Source organism: Vulpes vulpes, chromosome 4, assembly GCF_048418805.1.
Source record: "Vulpes vulpes isolate BD-2025 chromosome 4, VulVul3, whole genome shotgun sequence".
NCBI lineage: Eukaryota > Metazoa > Chordata > Mammalia > Carnivora > Canidae > Vulpes > Vulpes vulpes.
Window position 1 is genome coordinate 73,678,120 of NC_132783.1, and position 22,574 is coordinate 73,700,693.

The following is a 22,574-nucleotide window of genomic DNA, read 5'->3' on the forward strand; positions in this document are numbered from 1 at the left end:
ATTCTGAACCCATAGTAGTTTTTTTTTTTCTTTTGTTTGAAGGAGTAGAAATAACAAATGACCTCGCAATCAGCAGATCACCTGAACACACATTTAGTACGTCTTATGTGTTCGAGGCATTGTGTGGGATGCTCTGGAGGACACAATGATATCTAAGCCAGTGGTTCTGGTTGCTTGCTGTCCAGGAGAGGCAGGGATTATAATTAAGAGACAAGGTAGAAAAAGATCCATTCCCTGATCAGGGAAAGTACTACTTCATTTAGAAATGAGGGAAGGAGGACTTGTGGCTCTCGTGCCATCTGAGCAGAATTTTAGAGAATAGATGGAATCTAGATAGGAATGATCATGGCCTTCCAGGAAGAGAGAGCCAGATGGAGAAATCAGATGTGGAGGTAGAATGATGTTGGACATAGAGAGTTTGAGTAACTTAAAGTGGGTGACCAGGTGTCTGGGACAAGTGACCTCAAAGGGGGGTCCAGAGAGGATGGAGTCCTGTGAGAGGAGCTTTTTGGTTGGTAGCCCCTGGAATTATTCTGTAGTCTGGCTGGGGGTGGGGGTGGGGGTGGGGGTGGGGGACGAGTGGCGTATAGGAGATTGATAACAAGCTAAGTGTTACGTTTTGCCACTTGTTCTGCCTTCACCGGGTGTAGGTGGAGCCAAGTGGAGAGAGGCTGGGATGGGGGCATGTGGGAGACTAGATCGCATCTGCTCCCCATCTGCTGATGTATGAGCTGCAGGCCTCTCCAGCCAAGCCACAGAGAGGACTGGCAACCCCTGGAAAAGCTGCTTCCCTCCTCCTCTCCCTATTTACCCATCAATTCCCTCATTGTCCGTTGGGCCCCTGCCATTCCTCACCTCCAACGTTTTCATCTCCTCTGAGGCAGGGAATCTACTTAGAAAACATATTTCTCTGTTCGCTATAAAATCTACATCCAAGGTCATGAACTGGCTGAAGCCGGTTGGTCGGTTGGTCAGATTTTTCCTCCCTCCCTCCCTCCCTCCCTCCCTCCCTGCCTCCCTCCCTCCATTCCTTCTCTCTTCCCTTTCCTTTTTATCTCCTTAATGATCCATATGATCTTGCTGTCCCTATGGGCAGGGAAGTTTGCCACTCCCGTGCTACTGGAAGCTTTTGAATCCCCCAAGTACAGGATACATTTTTCTATTGGTATATGTTGACCAATAAATGAAATGAGATGTTCACTGAGGATTCGATTTTGAAGTCGGTCCAGCGGGTGTATGAATAAGATCCCGTCCAAGGGCTTAAGTTGTCGTCACTGTGTTATTGAAAGACATTTATCTATGCGATTATCTGATATCAGAAGCAAGTGCAGATTTGTCACTAGAGCTCAAAAGAGATCTTGGAATCTTCTAGATCCGTGGTTCCCAAAGGCTACTCAAGAACTAGGGCTCAGATTTTCAAAGGGGAACTTTGTAGTATTCAGAGCTGTGTAGACGTCCACCCTGAGATATTAACTCTGCGGTGGGCCCTGGGCCTAAGAACCCAAGAATCCTGTTTTCCCAGCACTCCGGGTGATGTCAATTCAAAGCTAGTGGTAGCAGTGACCACTGGCCCTCGTGGCTCCTTGCTTCACGGTGTAGACCCATCCAAGTCAAGCATCAAAGATTAGAAAGTTGTCTTCACGCTATTACTAAAGAAGCCCGCCAGAATATTACCGTTTCTTTGATTCCGAAGCAGCACAGAATTTCCAATGAAGGTTTTTCCATTTGGTGAAGTGGTAATCCAACTAAGTTGGGACTCGATAAGCCATTTTCATTTTGAATGCGGGAAAGCATAGCATTGAAACCTTTTCTTGTTTTGCAAATTGGCCTTGTATTTACCCTGCTCCAGTCCATACCCTCATTTTACAAATCAGGAAACTGAGGCACAGTGAGGTGAAATGAGTCACAAGGGGTCGTTGTGGGCTTCTTTGGATTCTGACTTGCAGAGAATGTTTGCGCACCATTGCCATTACCTCTGTAGCAACACTGGGAGGAAAGAGATGCATTAATGACCCTTCTTTGTCCTTCCACCCCCAGAAGTCTCCTAGGCGTCTACAATGCCTTCTCCCTCTTTGGGGTGATATTTTGGGAAAAGCCACTAATAGCCTACCTTTCAGTCGGTTCTTTGTACCTACCCCGAACCTTACCAGGCACACTGACTACTAGCTGAGATTTTATCGGATTCTTGAGAAAAATGTGTGAACCTAGGAGATGGGTCGAGAGGGCTGCATGATGAAAACATTCAGTCATAGTAAAACCTTGCAAGTTGAAAATGTGTAGATGTATCTCTTCTGCTGTTAACTTGTGATTGGATAAAGACATCTCTCTGGAATTCCTTCTGGTTATAAAAAGAGGCCATCTTAATTGGCTTGTTTTTGTTTGTGGTTATAAACTATTCCAAACCTTCTGGTTTGAATTGTGGATTATGGATTATTTCATTGCAGCCCTTCACAACCCTCAAATTGAATTAAAACAACAACAACAAAAAAGAGGAGCAGAGGTTTTATTTTAAGCCTTTATAAGCATTTGACTAATGACTATATTCAGTTCTCTTGGCCTCCTCTGCCTTTGCTGGATTGAAATTTGTGTCTCTGCTTCCTTAGGTTTAGAGATCCTACAGGGCTTGAATGGATTTGATTCCCTAAAAAAATAATATCCTGACATTTTGACTGGCTGGCAGTGAAGATCCTTCCTCTACAATCATACATCCAACTTCTCCTTCCAAGCATTTTAGAGTGTAGGTCACCTGCAGTTGCCGAGGGAGAATGGGATAAAGCTGCATTGAGCAGCGGGCAAGGTCTTCACTCTAGTGTCTGGTGAAGCAATTACAGCTTGAAGAGTAGCTTGGGGTATTACCAGGATGTAGCGTGTTGAGGGTGGTGTGCTAAAGTGATTTCCATTTGGCTAACCATGTGATGGTGAACCAGAGGCAATATTTGGAAAGAAGGTAGAGTAGGGAAATGGGTCTTGAGAAAACCTTATTCTAGAGGCAGAGGACCACGCAAGCGGTGCCTTCCAAGAATGCCCAGTTAGCAGCTCCATCTCTCTCCACGGTTGAGATAGGACCATTATTTCTCATCTAGAAGAAGAAGTCACATGTCTCTTTGCTGGAAGGATTAGGCTTTGACACCAGATTCTGGCTTTGACATCATTTCGAGACATCCTTTGAATCTAACCCTAGTAAACTGGACGGACAAAGCCTCTTGCTTAATTCAGAATTCTCGAGGCCAAAGATGATGTCATGTAGTTTTGAAAGGCTCCAGTTCCTGGAGTACTACCAGGAAAAAAAAGTCATCTTCCTTGAATTCAGTCCGCCCTCAAGGTGTCCCGAGAAAGAGGCTGTTTCTCAGAGCAGCCTGGGCAAAACTGTATGCAGGCAAATGTTCCTTTTGACTTCACATCTGCTACATTCTTAAGCTATAGACACACTAAAGTCCTGCAAGGTTCCTGATTGCCGTTTCCTAACCAGGCCACAAAAATTCTAAGATTATTTCATCCTTGCAACCTCAAAGGTAAAGAATGCAAGGCTCCAAGGCCATGTCTTGGGTTAAAATAGTTTTCCTTTTTTTTTTTTTTTTTTTAAGGACTGGGATAGTTTCATCAAGTAAACTATAGACAAGACAGATTTCTTTCCCACCCCCTGGACCCGTTTTCTTGGCCGCGGTGTGGAGGTTAGTTTCAGGCCACCTCTAAAACTGGCTTCCAAAGAGTGATTTGAAAACCACTATATTTAGAAGCAATGAACATACACAAACATAATGGGTATGCAGTGCTTTTCACTAAGTTTCTTGGGTCTTACTCACACCAGGGAAAGGAATAACTGACAAGTGTCTTCAAAGTGAGATGAGGTCTCCATGCATGAGATTGATTTGCTTTCCTTGGGTGTGGTCTGCTCAGTTTTTTCTCTTGCTTTGTGATTAGTCATATGGGATCATGCTTCCTGCTAAATTATGAACCATTTAAAGTAGTAACTTCTCTTTCTTTTTTATAGTATCCCCCACCCTCAACCCTCCATCCTCTACTTGCTCCCTCCATGCCTCTGTACCTGGCACAGTGCCCTAAAATAGCAGGCAGTAGGTGATGGGTTGACTGTCATGAATCCCTATCATTTCAGTGAAGATCTTAAAGGAGATGACAGGGGAAGCACAGCCCGAGAGAGATCATTGCTTGAATGAATTTGGCCATTTTCTTTAGGAAGCAAAGAGCCAGAGTTCTTCGTATCCTTAAAAACCTAAAATAACAGAAGGTCAAATTGAAACACGAACATGACCAGGAGTCTCCGGCTTAATGACAGTTAGTCAAACTCAACCCGTGGCTAGATCAGACTTTCCACCTGAGTGGAACCAGAGGGCTAGCGACTACTAGGTAGACATTGGGTTTTCCCAATTGGAGTTTTAAAGATAATGCACATTCTGGACAGCAGAATAAAAAACCTAAGCAAACGCACGCTTGGGCATGATGAAAGCATACTAGTTCAGGAGGCACATTTGTACAGGTGAGAGCACAATGCCCAGTAGCTGGGCCAGGAGCAACTCTTGTGCCTTTCCTTTCTCCTTTTGGACTCTTGGACCCACTGTGGGTTTGGACCACGGGAGGATTTAGATGTTTCTTGCCTTGCAGCCTGTGGATAGCACTTGAATTAAAAGCGCATCTGGACACAAAAAATGGAGATGTGTACCCAGGAGAATTGTGTACTTAAGAGCATAAAAGCGTTTAGCAGTTGGAAAGAGCACATTTTATGACTTTCCTGTGGAAAGAAAATATCTCAAAATGGCCTGATTCATCCAGGCTGGCCAGTGGAAGCTCAGTAAACAGGGACCACTTCCTGGAAGGCCTGGCCCTTGTCTTTGCTCCAGATGAACCCTCACTGGTAAAAACTGTATTTAAACACCAGAAACTGCTAGCAAGGGCTATCGCAGACCCCTCGCCTACCGCACATGGCTTACTATTGCCAAGTAATCCTTGATGCTGGCCCCCTGCTGCCATAGTTTCAGTCCTAGAGTAAGGAAGATCTTTTTCCCCTCCTTTTGATAATTCATTATTTGTTCTTAAAGAATTTTGTCATTTCTGTGAAAGGCAAGTGTTGACTAGGATACTACTTCCTAGTCTAGATGATAGGGTATAGGAGTGGGGCGTGGTCAGTTTCCACACATTAAGTATCCCATCATCAGTGGTCTCTCATTCATTACATTTTTCACAACCTTTATTATTTTGTTATATGTGTGGTCCTTTGTCTATGTTTGGTATCCCTCCCCCACCTCAACCCCACATGCTAGGATGTGGTCATGTTGGATGTTGGGTCTGGTTTTCACTGTTGCATCCCAGATGCTAGCATAGCACCCAACAAGTAGGAGATGTTAAAGAAATGTTTGGTGAATAAATGGTCAAGTGAATGGATGGATTTAAATATAATTGAGAGTTATTGTGATTCAGTGGTGAACATAATGGAGAACCTCTGTTCTAACAAGATACACGAGTGGTCAGGGTAGAAGGAGCCATAGTTTTGCTGGATGAAAGTAAACTTTCAGAGCACTGTTAACCTAACCCCCTTAGATTCTTGCTGACCTTGTCGCTGTGCTATTTCCCCACTAGTAAGAGACCCACAGCTCAAAATTGAGAACTTATAGCAGAAGCTATGATTTCCACAGTCCTCTGCCTCAAGTGAAGCACACAATCCCCAGATTCTGTATTATCACCCTGCTATACACGTGGACCATTCACCAGCTCATTCTGATGGGGAGTTTGTTTTGATGTATGAAAAAAAGTCTGCTCTTGGGACATAAGACATTGGTGTGAGTCCTGACATGGCCATTCTACTGCTGTGTGTCCTTGAGCAAGGTGTGCAACCTCTCTGTGTCTTACTTCCTTCATCTCTGACAAGATTCCTATAATCTACCTCAGGTTGATGGGAGGATGAAATGATACCATGCATGTGAAAATACTTCATAAAATATGAAATAGAGTGCACGGAAGAGATACAAAGATGACAAGAGTGGTGATTTCCTCTGAAGTGCATGTAGGGACATACATAGGCTATTTCCTGACCATTCCAGGCACGCCAGGGTGCACACACATCATCTGAGGGAGGGAAATACGGAGGTGTGTTTCAAGGGGCCTCAATGTTCTAAGGGCTTTGAGGAATAACATAGACACGTGGGAGGGGATCCTGTTTCGCTTCTTCCTTGACACAGATCTTGAATAGACCAGCCTGAAAGCATATTATTTGAAAGATCGGAGGGAGCTTGTATTTAAATATAAAATAATTACTAAAATATGTATTTTGAGTGTTTTGAAAGGGGTTTGAAACCATTTATTATAATCTAAGCCAAGCTCTAAATAAAGGAAGATTTTATTTCTAGTCATACCTGCCAGTAGATGTAAGACGTGGTTCTGTCTAGAGAGAACTATTGAAACAAATCGGTTCAAGAATGCTTCGTGGGAAATGGAACAATGCAAACCTCCCATTGTCTCGAGGTTGAGAAGGGCTTATAGAAATAAAGGGGGTTTTATTTGAAATGGAAAAGGTGCCATTTACCCTATAATATTTAGCCACCCCTCCCCTCCTCATTAGATTACAGTTGACAGAGCCCCTGTTTACAAGTTGAGATTTTTTTTTTTTTCCTCTCGGATTGATGCCTTTAGCCTGTAAGTGAACTCCGCTGGCAGCTCTGCGGGGCTATTTCAAAAGAAGCCTGGTGCTCTGATTGCAGCCAGTGCCACTGGCACCCCTGCCACGCCCTGCCCCCTGCACATTCCATTAACAGAGTTTTCCTGTAACTCTGTTCAGAAAGGTTCACAAGGACCTCAGACTGTGCTCTGTCTCCTGGTTTCAAGGAAATGCTAGACTCGCTCGGATGTAGTAGATGACGTGGTTTCCCCAAATTCATCATTTGCCAGATCATGCATCTGTTATTTTGTAAAATCTTAATTTATGTACAAAAATAAAATTAAAGAAAGAAATTAAACAGGACCATAATGTGCCTCTCGGTAGTTTTGCAAGCTGCCCGGTTTTATTCACCCAGCGCCACAGTAGACGTAGCTTGTGTTTTCCCTTTGGAATTTGTTTGGTTTCGTAGGATTTGATGGATAGCCCGTTTTGCTGACCTAAGTGAATAAAAGTAAACAGGTTGCAACGGACACAGTTTCAGATTTTGGTTTTGTCTTGGTGGTTAGAGGAGCTGGCATAAAAGTATCCCGGAGATGACTGCAAATTCCATAAGCAATTTGATCAATTTAATTAACTTATGTAGTAATCTTATTTAGTGTTTAAAGTAGTCAACGCATCACATAGGTCAAAAATCAGAAGATACAAGAGGAAGCTTGGGGAAAAGCCTCTCTCTTTTTCTATAATCTTGGCCACCCAGTTCCCCGCCCCTTATACAACCAGTGTTAATTCTGATTATTTTAAACTGACACTTTAGCTGAAATCTTATTTTATGGGGTGCTTTATCACATGACCTAAAGGATCAGAGTATGAGTTTGGGTCCTTGAGGGGAAAGAGCTGCATAAAATATCTCGGGAGATGCCTTAGGTGAAATGCTCTAAGGGTGACAAAATATAGAGCCCAAAGCAGAATTCTGTGTTTATTGTAAAGAAAAGTACCACGAAGCAGATCCCACTGTGAAACCCCAAGTCTCCCCATACCCTCATTTGGACTTCTGTGTCTCTGGGTTTCCAGAACAGACTGTCCTTTTCTGCCTGTTGCATATGTATTGAGTCCTGGCACTGTGAACCTCTTATGATGCAAGATTGAATTTCCCATTGCCATTTTTTCAGATAACAGCCCGCCGACAATGGAAACATATTTATGATGAATTAGGCGGTAATCCTGGGAGCACCAGCGCCGCCACTTGCACCCGCAGACATTATGAAAGGTAAGAAGCCCTTTCTTGGAAAGCCGTTGCTTAATTAAAAGTGTGTTCTTTGGAAGAGGCGTCTGGTGAAGGATAAGATAAGGGGAAGTCTAAAGGACCTTTCTGGAAATAGAAAATATCCTCTGGCATTTTACCTTGCATACCGCCTTGTGATTTTTTAGGGGACATGGCTTTCTCTAGTTACAGGGGCTAAAATTAGATGTTTTTTTCTGTTTGGTTTTATCCTGTGATCACCTATTTGACAATACCTCCCCGCCCCCCACAAGCCTAGATTACTCAGTGTGTTCTCCATAGGTTCATTTACTACAAGAACCTTCAGCTTCTGGCAATCATAAGTCTGCAGTGTTACTATGAGGTTGCCATGTAACCGTATTGACATTGAAATGTATTAATGTTGAATGTATTAATATTGAAAAGTAAGCATTTCTTTAATAAGGAAATCGGCCCCAGATAAGATCCATTGTTTTTTTGCCATCTTGGTATTTTTTCTTCTACGGCTCTGCTTTTGACCAAGAAAATCCTTTCTTGCCAAGTCTTGCGTGGTTCCATTTTCTAACAGTTTCAGCTTCTCTCAGAAGGTAATGATCATGCAAACAAGAAGTAATGCCGAATTAGCTACTATGACGGTTGTATCCACAGGAGTGTTTCCTCTTTGCATTAGGACTGTTGTTGCCCACAACAGTGCAGATCTGCTAGCAAATTCATGCATTATCCTTGCTCTGTGCTCCCACTCCATACTTGATTTGTTAAGGTCGCGCCAACTTCTTTATTCCTGGCCTTTCCCTGCTGACATGTTGACTGACTCAGCAACCTGGTTTCAGATTCAGAGCTTGTAAGATCCAAGTAGAGGTGTGTGTGTCTGTGTGTCTGTGTGTCTGTGTGTGTGTGTGTTAATAACGGTCATGAATGGAATGAAGTCAAGACCCAGATGAACAAACAGGCCAGTCGGCTTGCTAGTTTGAGAGGTAAAACAGAACTGCTAAGTGTAATAGTTGCTCTTTAGCATTCCAACTTCAACCCAGATGCTCAACACCCGCCTTTGCATCCTACAAATGCATCTTCAGATCATGTTATCTAGTAGATCAACTCTTAGTCATATTTTTTTAGTTCAGTTATATTTTTATCTGTGTTGCATTTAGCAAAGAGCCTCTTTTAGTATAGCCATTCAATGAAACTTAGAATAGTTTTTGTAGGAATAATCATAGTAAACTGGGTTGGGTCTAGTACCCCATGAATAATCCCCACAAAGTATTCCCAAGAGATTGCCTTACATGTTGGGGTTATGGTCCAAAAGAATTTTTAAAAATTGGTAACAGGAATTTGAATTATTACTCGTCCTAGCATTGTTTTCAGTACATTATATCAACTTTTCAAATGTGAGTGTTATTTCTCTCAGTATTTAATAGAAAACCTACATTCTCACTGTACATCACGGGGACACCACTGAAATCCTCCTACAAAATAGTATCCATGTCTCAGGTGAGTACTGTGTAAAGAGCGCTTGAGGGAACACATTTGGCTGGTTTTGACTTAGGAGTCAAGGTTTTAATCAGAGCATTTTCATTAGAAACACTGTATTTTCGAAGGACTTCTATTCTGATGGGAAACCCCCCTTACCCCTATCTGCAAATGTTCCCAAAACCTGAACCATCAAACTTCAAGGACCAGATAGCCGTTAAAATTTGCAAGAAAAAGTGTATCCCAACTGTTAGCTAACTTATCCAGTTAAAGAATGAAAATTAATCAAACATATTACAGAGCTATCACATGGTAAAAAAACAGATTGAGTTTGGGATAGAAAAAGGATTGGATCTAATAGTAGAGTGAGTGTGTATGTGTATAATTAACTCAAGCAGCTATCTGGATAAAAATAGCCTCAATCGTCATCATCTTTTTCTTTCTTCTTCTTCTTCTTCTTCTTCTTCTTCTTCTTCTTCTTCTTCTTCTTCTTCTTCTTCTTTTAGATTTTATTTATTTGAGACAGAGAACACACAAGCAGGGGGAGGGGATAAAGGGAGAGGAGAAGAAGACTCCCCATTGATGTGGGGCTTGATCCTAGGACTCTGGGAGCATAACCTGAGCCAAAGGCAGGTCCTTAACTGACTGAGGTCAGGGGTCCAAAGAGCCTAAATCTTAAATGAAATACCAGTATATATTCTTTTGAAGATTGTGTACTTTGTTTCATGATCTACCTCACCTGGAGTAGTAGCATCCAAAATGCCTTCAATCAGTCAAATTGGAAAATTCTAATAGAGATACCTCAAAGTTTACTGAGAAACATATTTAAGATTCTTAAAAAAATGTCTCTTCTCTCCTCATTCTTGGGAGTAAAAGAAGTATTTCATAAAGGTTAGATCTCCCACTGGATTATATTTTTTGAAAAACTATGTCACTCACTTTGCTAAATCTGGAATTTGTTGGGTGTGTATCAGGATACAGTAAGGAAAATAAGAACTACACTAGGTATTCAACAAAGAGAACCTACTGAAAAAAAATGTCGTAAAGTGCAACATTAATATAGAGGTAATAACCACAGGTTCCCTAGGACCAGGAGAATAGGGAAAGAGGGTTAGGGTGTTGCCACCTAGAAGTTTAGAGAGTATGCCTCACAGAGCTGGGGTTTAGAACCCTCCTGGGAAGAGGCTCTCAACCAGTGCTGGTCCTTACTGAGCCCAGAGGTGGAGCACCGAGGAGCTGCTCTCAGACCTGAGGAGGCAGTGCTCCCTGACTGGTGTTGGACCTCAGAGCAAATGCCATGAAACTGGTCTGGGATTGTTGACAGGAGCTAGAAGCTGGAACCAAATGCTGCTGCTAAATTACTGTTGGGTTGGCCCTGAAATGAACAACAAGCAAAATAGAAGTCCTTCCTCCCCTCCCTGGTTGGCTAGGGCCCCATTTACAGAACCCCAAAAGGAAGACAGCTGACAAAAGAGGCCTGTCATCTGCAGAACCCTGGTCCCAGAATCACCAAGCAGAGCAGAGTAGATTTGGAGCTACAACAATAGTCAACTGCCAAGTGGGCCCCCCAACGTGGAAATCCCTGCACAGATTCAGAAACTCCAGTTACAACAGGGTGATTAGCAAGGTCCTTTACCCTTCCTTGTATATCCTTTCATCATCCGGGCTCCTTTCACATTGCTGTGATCAGATACCAAGGATGTCTTGAATGACTAATAGTTAATAATAGTGAAGTACTAAAATTGGCAGAAATTGACTTTAAAAAAAGAAAGAGAGACTCCAGGGAGCACCTGGGTGTCTCTGTCAGTTAAGTGTCTGCTTTTGGCTCAGATCATGATCTCTGGGTCCTGGGATTGAGCCCCATATTGGGTTCCCTGCTCAGTGAAGAGTCTGCTTTTCCCTCTCTCCCCCTTGCTCATGTTCTCTCTCTCTCTCTCTCTCTCTCTCTCTCTCTCTCTTTCAAATAAATAAATAGAATCTTTAGAAAAAAATGAGACTCCACTTATAATTATACCAGCCTCACTCATTTTGCACCAATCGTGATCCGAAAGGACTGATCCCTGCTCCTATGTGTTGTGGTGGGGAGAAAAATCTGGGGGCAACTACTCTAGGTGTCTTACATCTTCTTTCTCTTTAACACTTCTCTCAGAGAAGGGCAGAGGACACTCAGATCTGTCCCAGGGACTAGAAACAGTTCTGCTTTGGTCAGAGAAGAGGCTGGAGCTCTTGGCTGAATCCGTGCTTAAAGACTTGGCCGATCGCTTTCCTTCTTGCTAGTTACAGGCTGTGCTAACACAAAACAGAGTGGCCTAGATTGGTGAAGGTTCACCATTTTCAAGAAGGATCAAGAAGTAAGAAAGACAAATATCAGGATGTTGCGGGCAAACATCTCATCCAGAGATGCCCATGGACATTTTTCATACCTTTCCCCATCAGATCAGAATGACTGGGTTGCTCCTATGCAGCCAGTCATCTGGTCTCACTCTTTTCACTCCGGTGTACAGACTTGATCCCTTTCCCCCTTCCCTATCGCCAGCTTTGCTTTCCTAGAAGATGAAGAAGAAAGGAGTGATCTATGCATTATCCTCTGATTTATTTTTCATGTGGTGCGGTTCGTGTTTCCAGTAAATGTTTTCATTTTCCAACAAGAAAAAAGTAGCCGGGGCCTCAGTAAATATTACTTGTATATTTAGTTGAGCACTTTTGGTTTATTAATGAGTGTAATAATGAAAGTGTGGGTTGTTGAAAAGAATCAATGGGTGTTTTTATTTAAGGCATAACAGAAATGGTACAATGCCTGTGAATGCATCATTGTCGCTGAAGGCCTGACTCGTCCAAACTTGCCTCTGATTGGTTTAAATCAAATAGGTCCAGGCACTTCATAAAAATGTCTTTGTCAGCCTGGTTTTGCTTCCAAACCTATTCATCTCTGTCAGTTTTTAATATTAGTACCAGGCTCCTGGCCATAGTCCATTAGTACTGTACTTAATTGCTCATGTTACAGCTGATCACCAATATAAAAAGCATTCATGTTTCCACATCGCGAGACTGTTGCTACGTGGATGTCTCAAACTCAGTAAAGCTCATGAAGTGTGATTATTCTGGACACTTCTTGCTCAGGATATATAGTCAAGCTACCAGAGGTTGGAATGCAAAGAAAAAATGCCCACTGTCAGCTGGGTGGGACCTTTCTAAGTAGAACATTTTCTTTCTCATCCATCTCTGCATTGAAGGTGTCCCGAGTCACCTTTATGAGTAAAGGAACAAAAAAGGAAGATGGTTATTTTTATAGAGTCCTCTCAGCTTGATTTTCTGGAATAGTAATTCACCTTAAAGACTTTGTTTTCACATGCAGATTTGTTTTCTTTTTTAGAAAAATGTCTTTTAAGCACATGCCAGAGGGGGACAAAAAATCTTCACACAGAATACCAAATTACTGGTTTGAATTTTCCTGGATAAATTGCATGATGTGTGTCTGAGGAGCACATGAAGTTGTTATTAAGGATGGAAAAAGGAGCATTAAGGCAAAAGGACTTTATGATGTGCTTTGTCGGGTATTTAGAAAATCAAAATCATAAACAAATGTATTTGCTTATGGGGAAAATGGGCAATTATGCTTCATCTTCTTATGTGCGTAATGCCCAATTTCAAATTCTAACCTTTGGCTTTTCCCGTAAGCATTCCCCAGGCAAGACTGTCCTGCTGCAGGGCTGGGGGAGGCTTGGGGGGAGCTGAAGCCAAGCCAGATGCATCTGGGTAGAACCCAAGTGACAGTCTGCTGAACCTCTTGCCTTTCTCCTCTGAAGGTAGAAAAGGCAGTGTGTGGGAGGTTCACGTTTTGAGGAAGATAAATATGTGCTTTAAGGTAAATGCCAAAAAGATATCAAGTTCTAAGGAACTTGACTAATCATGTCATGAGGAGAAAGTCAAGGGGGAAAGTAAGGGGAGTTGCGGCTCTCCCTATGTCCAGGACACAATTTGATCTATTCTTGCTCATTTTGATACCCTTGAAGTTAATCAGAACCCGATTCAGAAAGATACAGGCAGGGTCTCAGCATTTTAGATCTGAGAGGTCCCTTAGTCATCCTCTACACCAGTACTACTCAAGTGAGGCTTTCTGGCCTGTCTGTGTTCCACGAACAGAACAGTTTACAAATAAGCATTGTTACACTTATATAGCAATTTGCCAGAATAATTTTATGTCCATTGAGACTAATAAAACATTGGGGGTATTTTATGTGCCTTGCTTTAAATTTCATTGTTTTACTAATCATTTTCATGAATTATGAATTTAACAAAAGTGTCCCATCAGCAAGACAGAAAATTTAGAAACCTAGTCCTTCATGTCAGGTCATTGAAGAAGCACAGCTCCACACCACTGATCACAAACTCAGATGTTTATGGGGGACGTAGCATAGGTGGATGCAGGTGGCCAGGTAGGAAAGTAGGAAGCTGGTACATACAGCCGAGCCAGAGAGGTCCAGTGGGATCTGCCAACACCATTGCTTTGGGCAGATAGAGTCTCAGTGCTGTCAGACTTTCCATGGTTTCTTGATGACTTTCATGTGAAATCACCTGATTTAAAAATGGTAGATCCAGTATTTCTGAAAATATAAGTTAAATTAAACCCACCTTTGGGCAAAAGTAGCCTATAGGCTGTCAAGTTCTGTGAGGACTGAACCAACTTTGGCACTGGGCTAATCCAGTCTCTGCTCAAATGCCCTGCGGTTGAGGGGTGAGAAAGAAGAACCATCACTGAACGTGCTTTTCATCTAAACACTCTTCCACATACTGAGCAGGACACCTTCTGTGGCTTCCCAATGACCCTACCTTGCCTGTGGAGGCTGACTTTCTGTGCATGCCATTTCCTTGGTGATGGGCCTCCATATGTTTGGCTCCCTTCTCACTTCAAGTCCTCCTATTCCATTCAGCCAAGCCTCAGAGCACGATTTATGGATTTTCACCAGCTTGGCCTGCTGTCATGTAGATGCCTCCAATTTGTGTCACTCAGAATACCCAGAGCGATTCCAGATGTGGCATATAGTACTTCTTGGGATGTAGCAGTATCAGTCTATCAACATAACCTAAGATTACATTTGAAATTGGTAAGAAGCCCTCCTAGTTGCTGGGTTATTTTTCTGAGGTACGATAGATTTGCCATTTGAGCAACTGCCGTTTTTCCTTTGCTTCTGCCTTCAAGAGCCAATGGGTGTTTTTTGAACGTCTACCACTTGCAAAGCACCCTCTGGGATAATGAAAACGTATGAACCAAAGAGTTTGGAATAAGGCTGGCAAACAACGAGGAAGTGCCCATGCTACCAGAGAACGCGAAGGAAACACGATGCTGGTTTCCACAAGCCCAAGTTCAGCTTCAGAACTCTCCTCAGTATGGCACGCACAGGCCATTACCACTGACTCATTAGAACTGGAAGGTGCTGTGATCCTTGGCTTACCTAACATCATACAATCCAACTCATAGTCCATACATATCTGAAAGAGAGTTAAATTATTTGAGGTTATAAAAACTTCAGGTCTATAAGAAATTGATACAAATAACAAATTCAATAGGGATCAAAGAAAGAATAGAGAGAATTTTCAAGCTGGAATGAGCAAAGTCTTCAGGAGGATCTAGAATTCTGACCGGGTCTTAAAGAGTTAGGTTATAACTTTAGAGATCATCATACATTGCCTAAAATGTTCAGTTGTTGAATTTGAGACTGATAAAGATACTAATTTTGAGGGCAAGGATCATGGGCTATTTATTGGTTTCCTGGAGTCTCTCCAGTGGACCCAGTGATATGTCATGAACATATCAGGGACTCAGGAAATTGGGATTGAATGAATTAAATTAAATTTGAACAAAAAGGATGGTTTCCTCTAGGGAATGTGTGTTAAGAGGTAAGGAATGAGGTGATGGAAGAAGCTATTAGGTGAGTACTAAGGCTGAATTTCTGAATTGGATACACCAAGGCAGGTATTACAGTTTACCTTTTTAGTGCCTATTGACTGTCTTGCCCCGAGGTCCAAAGGATAGACCCTGTTCCATCTTCCCCCATGGGCACCCATAGTGGGGTTGAGCAGTCTATGGACTTGCAACTCCTTTCTAATCATCATCTCAATGATGGGGGCTCTGGCCAGTGGGCACAGCAACACCTCTGCAACACTGCCACGCATGCCCTCTCAACCCTTTCCCCTAAACCCACAGAAGGCCTCTGGCTCTTAGCAATACCCAGCGGTCAGGGAAATCTAACAAGGCACCAAGATTCAGACAGGCTGAGGCATAGCCACAGCCCTTCTGTCTACACCCCCACCAAGCTTGTTCTTGGGGACCTACAGAATTTCTCCCGAAAGGACGGTCAGTTAACTTCATAAGCAAAAGCCTCCCTCTGTATCCCTCAGAGTGCTTAAAGTGCTCTGCTACCTTTCCAATGCCTGAGTATTTCAAAAAACTTCTAAAAAGGAAAACAAAGCCCTTGCCAGGCCCTGGAGTAGAAAAACTGGTTTCTGTTTAAAAAAAAATAAACAACAGCCTTGGAAAAAAAAATCTCTATTTAAAAATTCTTAAATTTGCCTCTAAATGCAAGTTGTAATTAATAGAAGTTGGAGTTTACACTATAGAGTGTAAAAACACCCTCAGGCACAAACTAATCAAGTGTGTGTGTCATGCTGTAAACTACAGCAAGTTCTTTGTTTGACCCAAAAAAAAAAAAAAAAAAAAGCTTGCCAAACAGCAGTTTTTCTTTGTCAAGCTCCTTTATTGTCTCATTTTCGTTTTCTTCCTACCTCCCCCCCTAACTCACCCCTTTGAACCTGGCTATAGTATTTAAGAAACTTTTCAGGTCCAATGTTTTATTGATAGTTTTCATCAAGCATGAATTTAAATTTGAGAATAGATTAGGTGTCTTAGCCCCTTTTCTTTTTGATAAATAACAAGAGGTTTCTACTTATGATTTTCTGTCCTCAGGGCTTTATCATTAAGATTAAATAACTGTACTCTCAAGCATGCCACTGCACAAACATCTTTTCAATTACGTGAGTAACAGATGCCTTCACAAAGGAACTATTGAAAATTCAGAGAGCCTGTTTCCAAAAAAGAAAGAAAAAAAGTATCAGATGACAGAAGAATGTAATTGTTTACCATTAAAATATATCCTTAACTCTTCCACTGAAAACCTCTTGGAACATTTTGTTTTTAGATGAGTTATTACAAAGTTCGATCAAAATAATAAATGTTTGGGGGACCTGATGAACATTTCAGAAGCTCCATAATCCACGCTATCTCACATACATGGGACCTAAATGCAATAGTTCTTTGCCTGTTTTTACATAATGAACACTGCCTGTCTTCATTTCTGGGGTGCTTATTCTGTTGAAAACACTGTAGTTGTATTTGTCTATTATTCTTGAAATAATGTTCATCTGCCCTTGAAATGGATCCACGCAACTTGATTCTGAGTTAGTCATTGTTTTCTCATCGAGAAGAATAATTGCCGCCATCTTTGCTTGCTGGCATTGTGGAGGGCTGGGTGCTGCTTTGGGTCTATGCCCTCTGTTGTGAGCGTGTATTTTAATCCCTAGGGGCATAATGTCAGCCTTTCTTAAATCCATTCCAGCTTTCTTCAGTGTGGTCTTAAGTTGAAAGACATGGGGCTAATGTCAGTCTAGACCCTCACCGAAGTGGCAAGGAGGCACCCTAGAAGCAAAGCCCCCTGAGGAGCTTTCATTCTAGATGGGGAAGCCATGAGAACCTCGTGTGTGTGGTAAGATTCAGTGCTACAGGCTGAAATCCATGGAGGATATATTATTCTTAATTTTCTCTTGCCGTCCAACATCAAGTTGGGCCTGACCTAACCCAGAGTTACCACCTTTTAGAGAGTCATGACATAGATAACCTGCTGGCATTTTGTTAGAGGAGAATTGTGCCAAGTGCCCAAACCATAGGGCTGCTTCTGTTGTAACGGGCTGACTCCTTGTGGAATGGCCACATGAGTGTTTTATAGGACTGCTGCTTCTGAGAAAAGGAGAATGCTCACCCTGATTTTTTAGTGCCTTAAGACGTAGGATTCTCTTAAGCCAGGGGTGATCAGTTCATTCAGTGTCTCCTCGGTGTTGGTACTTTTAAGACAAGGTATGAAAATGCACTGCTACCCTGCTGATATGAAAGCAGCTCAGAGAGGCAGGCAGATCTGTGTTTGAACTCAAATTTTGACATTTACTAGCTGCATGCCTTTGACTAGTCATTTAACTATTTCACTCTGAACCTCAGTTTCCACAGCTATAAAATGAGGATAAAATAATGTATCTGGATATACATCTTTTTGTACTGGTTGCAACTTAAGATATACAAAACGCCTGGTATTGATAGGCACTTAATACACGGTGGCTACCATTAATATCATTATACCTAATCAATATATGAGAACAATCAGAAGTTGCCCACCCCACCCTCCCACCTCACCTTTTAACCAAGGTCCCCATAGACCAATGTAACTCCAGTTCAGGGGGCCTCTCATCCTCGAACCACCTCTCTCACATCGACAGTCGTTTATAGGAATCAAGCCACCGTCTTGCTAGGGCTTTGGTCCATGAACCCTTTTTCTCTTTCTTTGTTTAGTTAGGGTTACAGGCACTCCAGGACCATAGAGGAAGGTGTCAGAGTCATTAATGGGCTGAAGAAACAACCCTCCCACCACTTCCAGGGGCAAATGGACAGTGTTAATGCCCTCAAAAAAAGTTTCTTGTTCATCTTCTCATGCCTCTTGAGTAGGTAGTGATAGGCAGGTCATTTTCCCAAGAAAGAGCTTTTCTAAAGACTAGTGGCCGTATAATGCTGTTGATAATAATGTGCCACATACCTTTTGGGTATCTTACACAGAACACAAATGATGCTATTTACTACACCCACTTCCTTATTAAAGAGCTCGGTACAATTTACCCTTGGTGAGCTCACGGGCTAAGCTAAGTCTTCTATACAGAATCCACACTGCGTTTTCCCCATTGCTTTCCTGTCTCCCATGAGTCCTGCCATAGACTCATCCTCCATGACCTCCATGTCAGCATGGACTCTCGCTCCATGGCTTGATGCTCAAAGTCTTCAATTCACCTTCTCATCTGTTGGAGAAAGACACCGGAGACCTCTTTCTCAGCTCTCATGGTTACTGAAATTTTGCTCCTCATACTCTGCACACTTTTTTTTCTTTTCTGCTTTACAGAAACTCACACCATAAAATCAAGGAGATCTTTACCCAGGGCCCACATCTCTCTTAGATGGAGCTTGGCTTTTAAAAGTACAGGAACAAAGTTTCTTTTGTACCCAGTGAGTGTTGTGCCCTCCGAGGAAACATCCCGCTTCTGTGTGCGCTGCCACAGCACATTTATATATTTGACTTTTGTTTTGGTGCTGTCACCTAAATGCTCTTCCGCCATTTTTATGGTCTTGGTCTGGGCCATTTTTATGGTCTTAGTCTGGAACCCTGAGAGGTGAACAGTATGTGAGATTAGAAACTTTCTATTCTTCTTGGAACCTTAACCAGTGTGCATACATCATCTTCGAAAAAGAAAAATATACCTTCTATTGGCTCCATATTTGGTGAAAGATTGCTTCCCACACTTCACAGTGAAGTTATATTTTCAATTTCTGGCTGAGAAGGGAAATGTCTGGCCAAGCCTTAGAATTTATCAACCCTGGAATCAACTTGGAGGTATAATGACTTCATTTGGGATCAGATCAGGTCCGAAACCCCAGTGGAACCAATATGTCATTTCTTTTCTACGACCGTGAAAAAAAAAACCTAATATGTATAAGAATAGCAGTAGCATTTTTGCCTTGACATGCACACCAACTTTATTTCCCTGTGCCCCTAAGATATTCTGTTCTAAGGTCACCAGCAGATCTTTGGGCCTAGACTTTTTCACAGGTTTGATGCCATGAGAATGTCTATAAAGTAACTAGGGTGAGTTCGAGGATCAATTTCAACCCTAAAAATTTCCTACTTCTTTCCCCGACTCTCCAAATTGAATCAGTTCTAGACAGTATTATAATACCGTTTTGCAGAGTTCTATAAATAGATGGATTCTCATTTCTTCTCCTAAGCACTGTTTGCTCAATGTTTTGGCCCAAAAGTTCAGTCATTCCACGCAAGCATTAATCAATACAGAAGATTATTAGTGGTTACTCGTTCAGATGAGATTTGACATTATTTTCCCTCTGCCTATGGTGAGGGAAGGGGGAACGCTGCCTAATAAAGATGAAGAGTCTTTCTTCTTTTGTATGAAATGCAAATGATGAGGACATGTGCCATATACAGTTCTTGAATGTGAGGCTGCCGGTTTTTGTTAAGAGAAGCAAGACCCTGGAGGATTTTAGAATTTGTAAATATAAAATTATCTGCCTTGGTGTTTCAAAAAAAATAATAAAAGGGAGAAAGAGTTGGCAGGTTGCCAGATTACTTACATTACAGTAATAGATTTGCTGACCCCTGACTTCTGCTGTAGAGAAATGTATTGAATTTTTCATAATATCAGATGAGGCCGATCTAAAAACCTAGTATACGGAGCACCATTATTTAACTTGAGATTTAACAAAGCCGAAATCTTTTCAAAGCAGCAATTTCTTGGATGATGATAATTTAGTGGCTCAGATGCTAATAAATCAAGGTTATCATGCTATTGATTTGTTAATTTTAACTCGGGTTGATTTTGAGTCGTCTTTATTTAAAAAAAAAAGAAAAAGAAGGAGAAGGAGAAAAAAAATCTTGCTTTCACAGTGACTGAATTTAATAGGAATCTTGGTGATAGCAAAAGGCTCCCCTACTGTTTCTGCTTTGGGGTGGAAAATGTTATTCTTGTATTATTCCTAGGGAAAAATAAAATCTCATGCTGCTACAAATCTTATGCCTATGGAAAGATGTTATTTTTTAATACATGATGGCTTACCTATTTCAGATCCATTAATGGCATCGTAAATAAGCATTTTGCTAATCTGAAATGTGAAATCTGGGTAATAAGAAAGGCCCATTTATCTGCCTCGCTCTCAATTCCCAGAGTAGATGTAGATCAGGGGCAAAAATCTCTCTGGATTTTCTAATGAATATATTGCTTCTCTTCCCCATTACTTCCACCCACCTAAAACCCAACCCACATTCTTAGAGTTGCAGCCCATTGAAAATATTTCTCCTGTGTAATGAGTTCTTGGGGGCTGGGGTGCATTTTTGCTGTTATCTGTATAGTTTAGAAACTGATTAAATCTTTGTCGTACTACAAATATTTGAGGAATAATCATCCGCAAGGCATAGGCATGTTGCATTATACTAGATTCTTTATACAATACGAACCTACTCAGCTTCCTGTATTGGGCAATGTTGGCCTTCATATTGGCTAACCTGTTTTTAATGGTATCACATGGACGCTGAACGTTTAAATGTTCAGAAACCTATCATAGCTCTCGTCCTCTCGCACTGTAAAAACTTCTAATAATCAAATGATAAGATCATATCCTGTGGGGTAATTGTGTTGTACCGTGACAGGATAACTGAAAAAACATTCAGTGAAAATCTCACCAAACGGAAATCACTATATGAACAGCGATTGTTTGTGTGCCGGGTGAGACCGAGCCCTGTTCTTCAGGGCTTAGCTGGTCATATTTCTACTTGTTTCCTTTTAGCTGCTGCCTTTCTTGTTTTATTTTGGGAACCTTTTTTCCCTGAGCCACTATAATTATCTTTCAGTGATTTAGAAGGGCCGGGGGGGGGGGGGGGGGGGGGGGGGGGCGGGGGGGGGAGCCACTCAATTGACCTTTATACACACACACACACACACACACTCACTTGCTCACTCACTAGCTCACATATACCCTCCCTCTGGAAGCCTTGAACAAGCAAGGCTTGTGTTTGGATTCAGTTTTACCTTAGTCATGCCTCTTTCCAGATACAAGAAACATTTAATTCCACATTTCCTGCTTCTGGCTTTAGGCCTTTGACCAGCAAAGTGAAATGTAGTTTTTACTGCTGTCGGCCAGCCAGCTGCTGAGTTGAGTGAAAAAGAAAAAAAAAAAAAAAGAAAGAAAGAAAGAAAGAAAGAAGGGGTGGGGGGAGAAAAAAGAAAGAAATGAAATGGAAATGTTGCCCTGCTTCTTGAATCTGCAGTTGTGTAAGGAAATTCAAGTGTCCTTGGCGCCCACCCCTCTGGGGGGCCTGGTAGCCCCAGGACAGTCAGACCCAGAGGTGAGGGGTCCTCTGGGGCCCACGCTGGGTGGGTCTCCCACCCAGTTCTCTGCCTCCTGTCACCCTCTCCCCACACTCAGAGGTAACACTACCGTGCTTCTCTGCCGAGAGAGCTCCTCAAGGTGTCGCCGTCTCAATTAGAGAATGGAGTCGAGGGCAGGGTGGTCCCAGTCCCAACCAGCAGCCACCACTGGAATACCCAGACTTCAGTGCTGCTCAGGTTCCCATGGCAACCAAACACAAGTAAAACAAACCTATCTGTCCCAACAATAAAAAAATGTTTTCATTAAAGTCTATTTAAAATATTTTTTTCCAATTTAAAATATTTGATGTGTTTGGCTCCCAGACAGTAATCCCCAACCTGCTAAAGGGGATCGAGTCCCTGGCAGGACTGTGTAGATAAAAGGGATCGGGGTAACGTTGGGGACTTATAGACGAGACAGGATAAATTCAAGTATGAACAAGATTGCTTTTTTCTCTCTTCTTCTGCTTAGTTATGCTTTTTATTATATAAACATTAACTGTAATATTACAGTGGGAAGCAGGTATTTGGCAGCCATATATTATTTTAGTAAGTCGACATAGAGAGAACAGTTTCCAGTTTTAGCAGCTGTAACATGTTTAAACTCAGTTTGTAATGGGATCTGAAGATAACTATTCCCCATGGGCTGTGTTGATCTTCATGGCTGGCCCACTGCCAGATGGAGGGCTCGAAACTATTATTCACGCCTCCTTGCACATACCTTGTCCGAGCATGCTCAGTAAATGAATTCTGTTTCTAATACGTTGTAAATTGGGATTTCATTTTCCCATAATTTACTTGGTATTTTATTAAACACTGAAATATTATCACAAATGCCCCACGTCTGTACTCGCAAACCTGAACAGTTGTGTATGTTTAAGGGGCTGAGATCCAGATTGCGTGGTTAGAAACCAATTTCAGGATAGCTAACTGATATCCAAACCCAAGAAGTTTTTGCCTGGAAGTCTTAGTTTAAAAATAATTAGGGTTCCCAATATT

At 42.0% G+C, this 22,574-nt stretch overlaps 1 protein-coding gene across 2 annotated transcripts in view; it reads left to right on the plus strand.

Annotated features, from left to right (window-relative positions):
- ARID5B (AT-rich interaction domain 5B) overlaps positions 1-22,574 on the plus strand; it is a 175,128-nt gene that overhangs the window by 144,955 nt on the left and 7,599 nt on the right. For both annotated transcript variants that reach the window (XM_072756122.1, XM_072756123.1), the window contains one exon: positions 7,777-7,874. In XM_072756122.1, the coding sequence (XP_072612223.1) occupies positions 7,777-7,874 (98 nt within the window). The remainder of the gene's footprint in view (positions 1-7,776; positions 7,875-22,574) is intronic.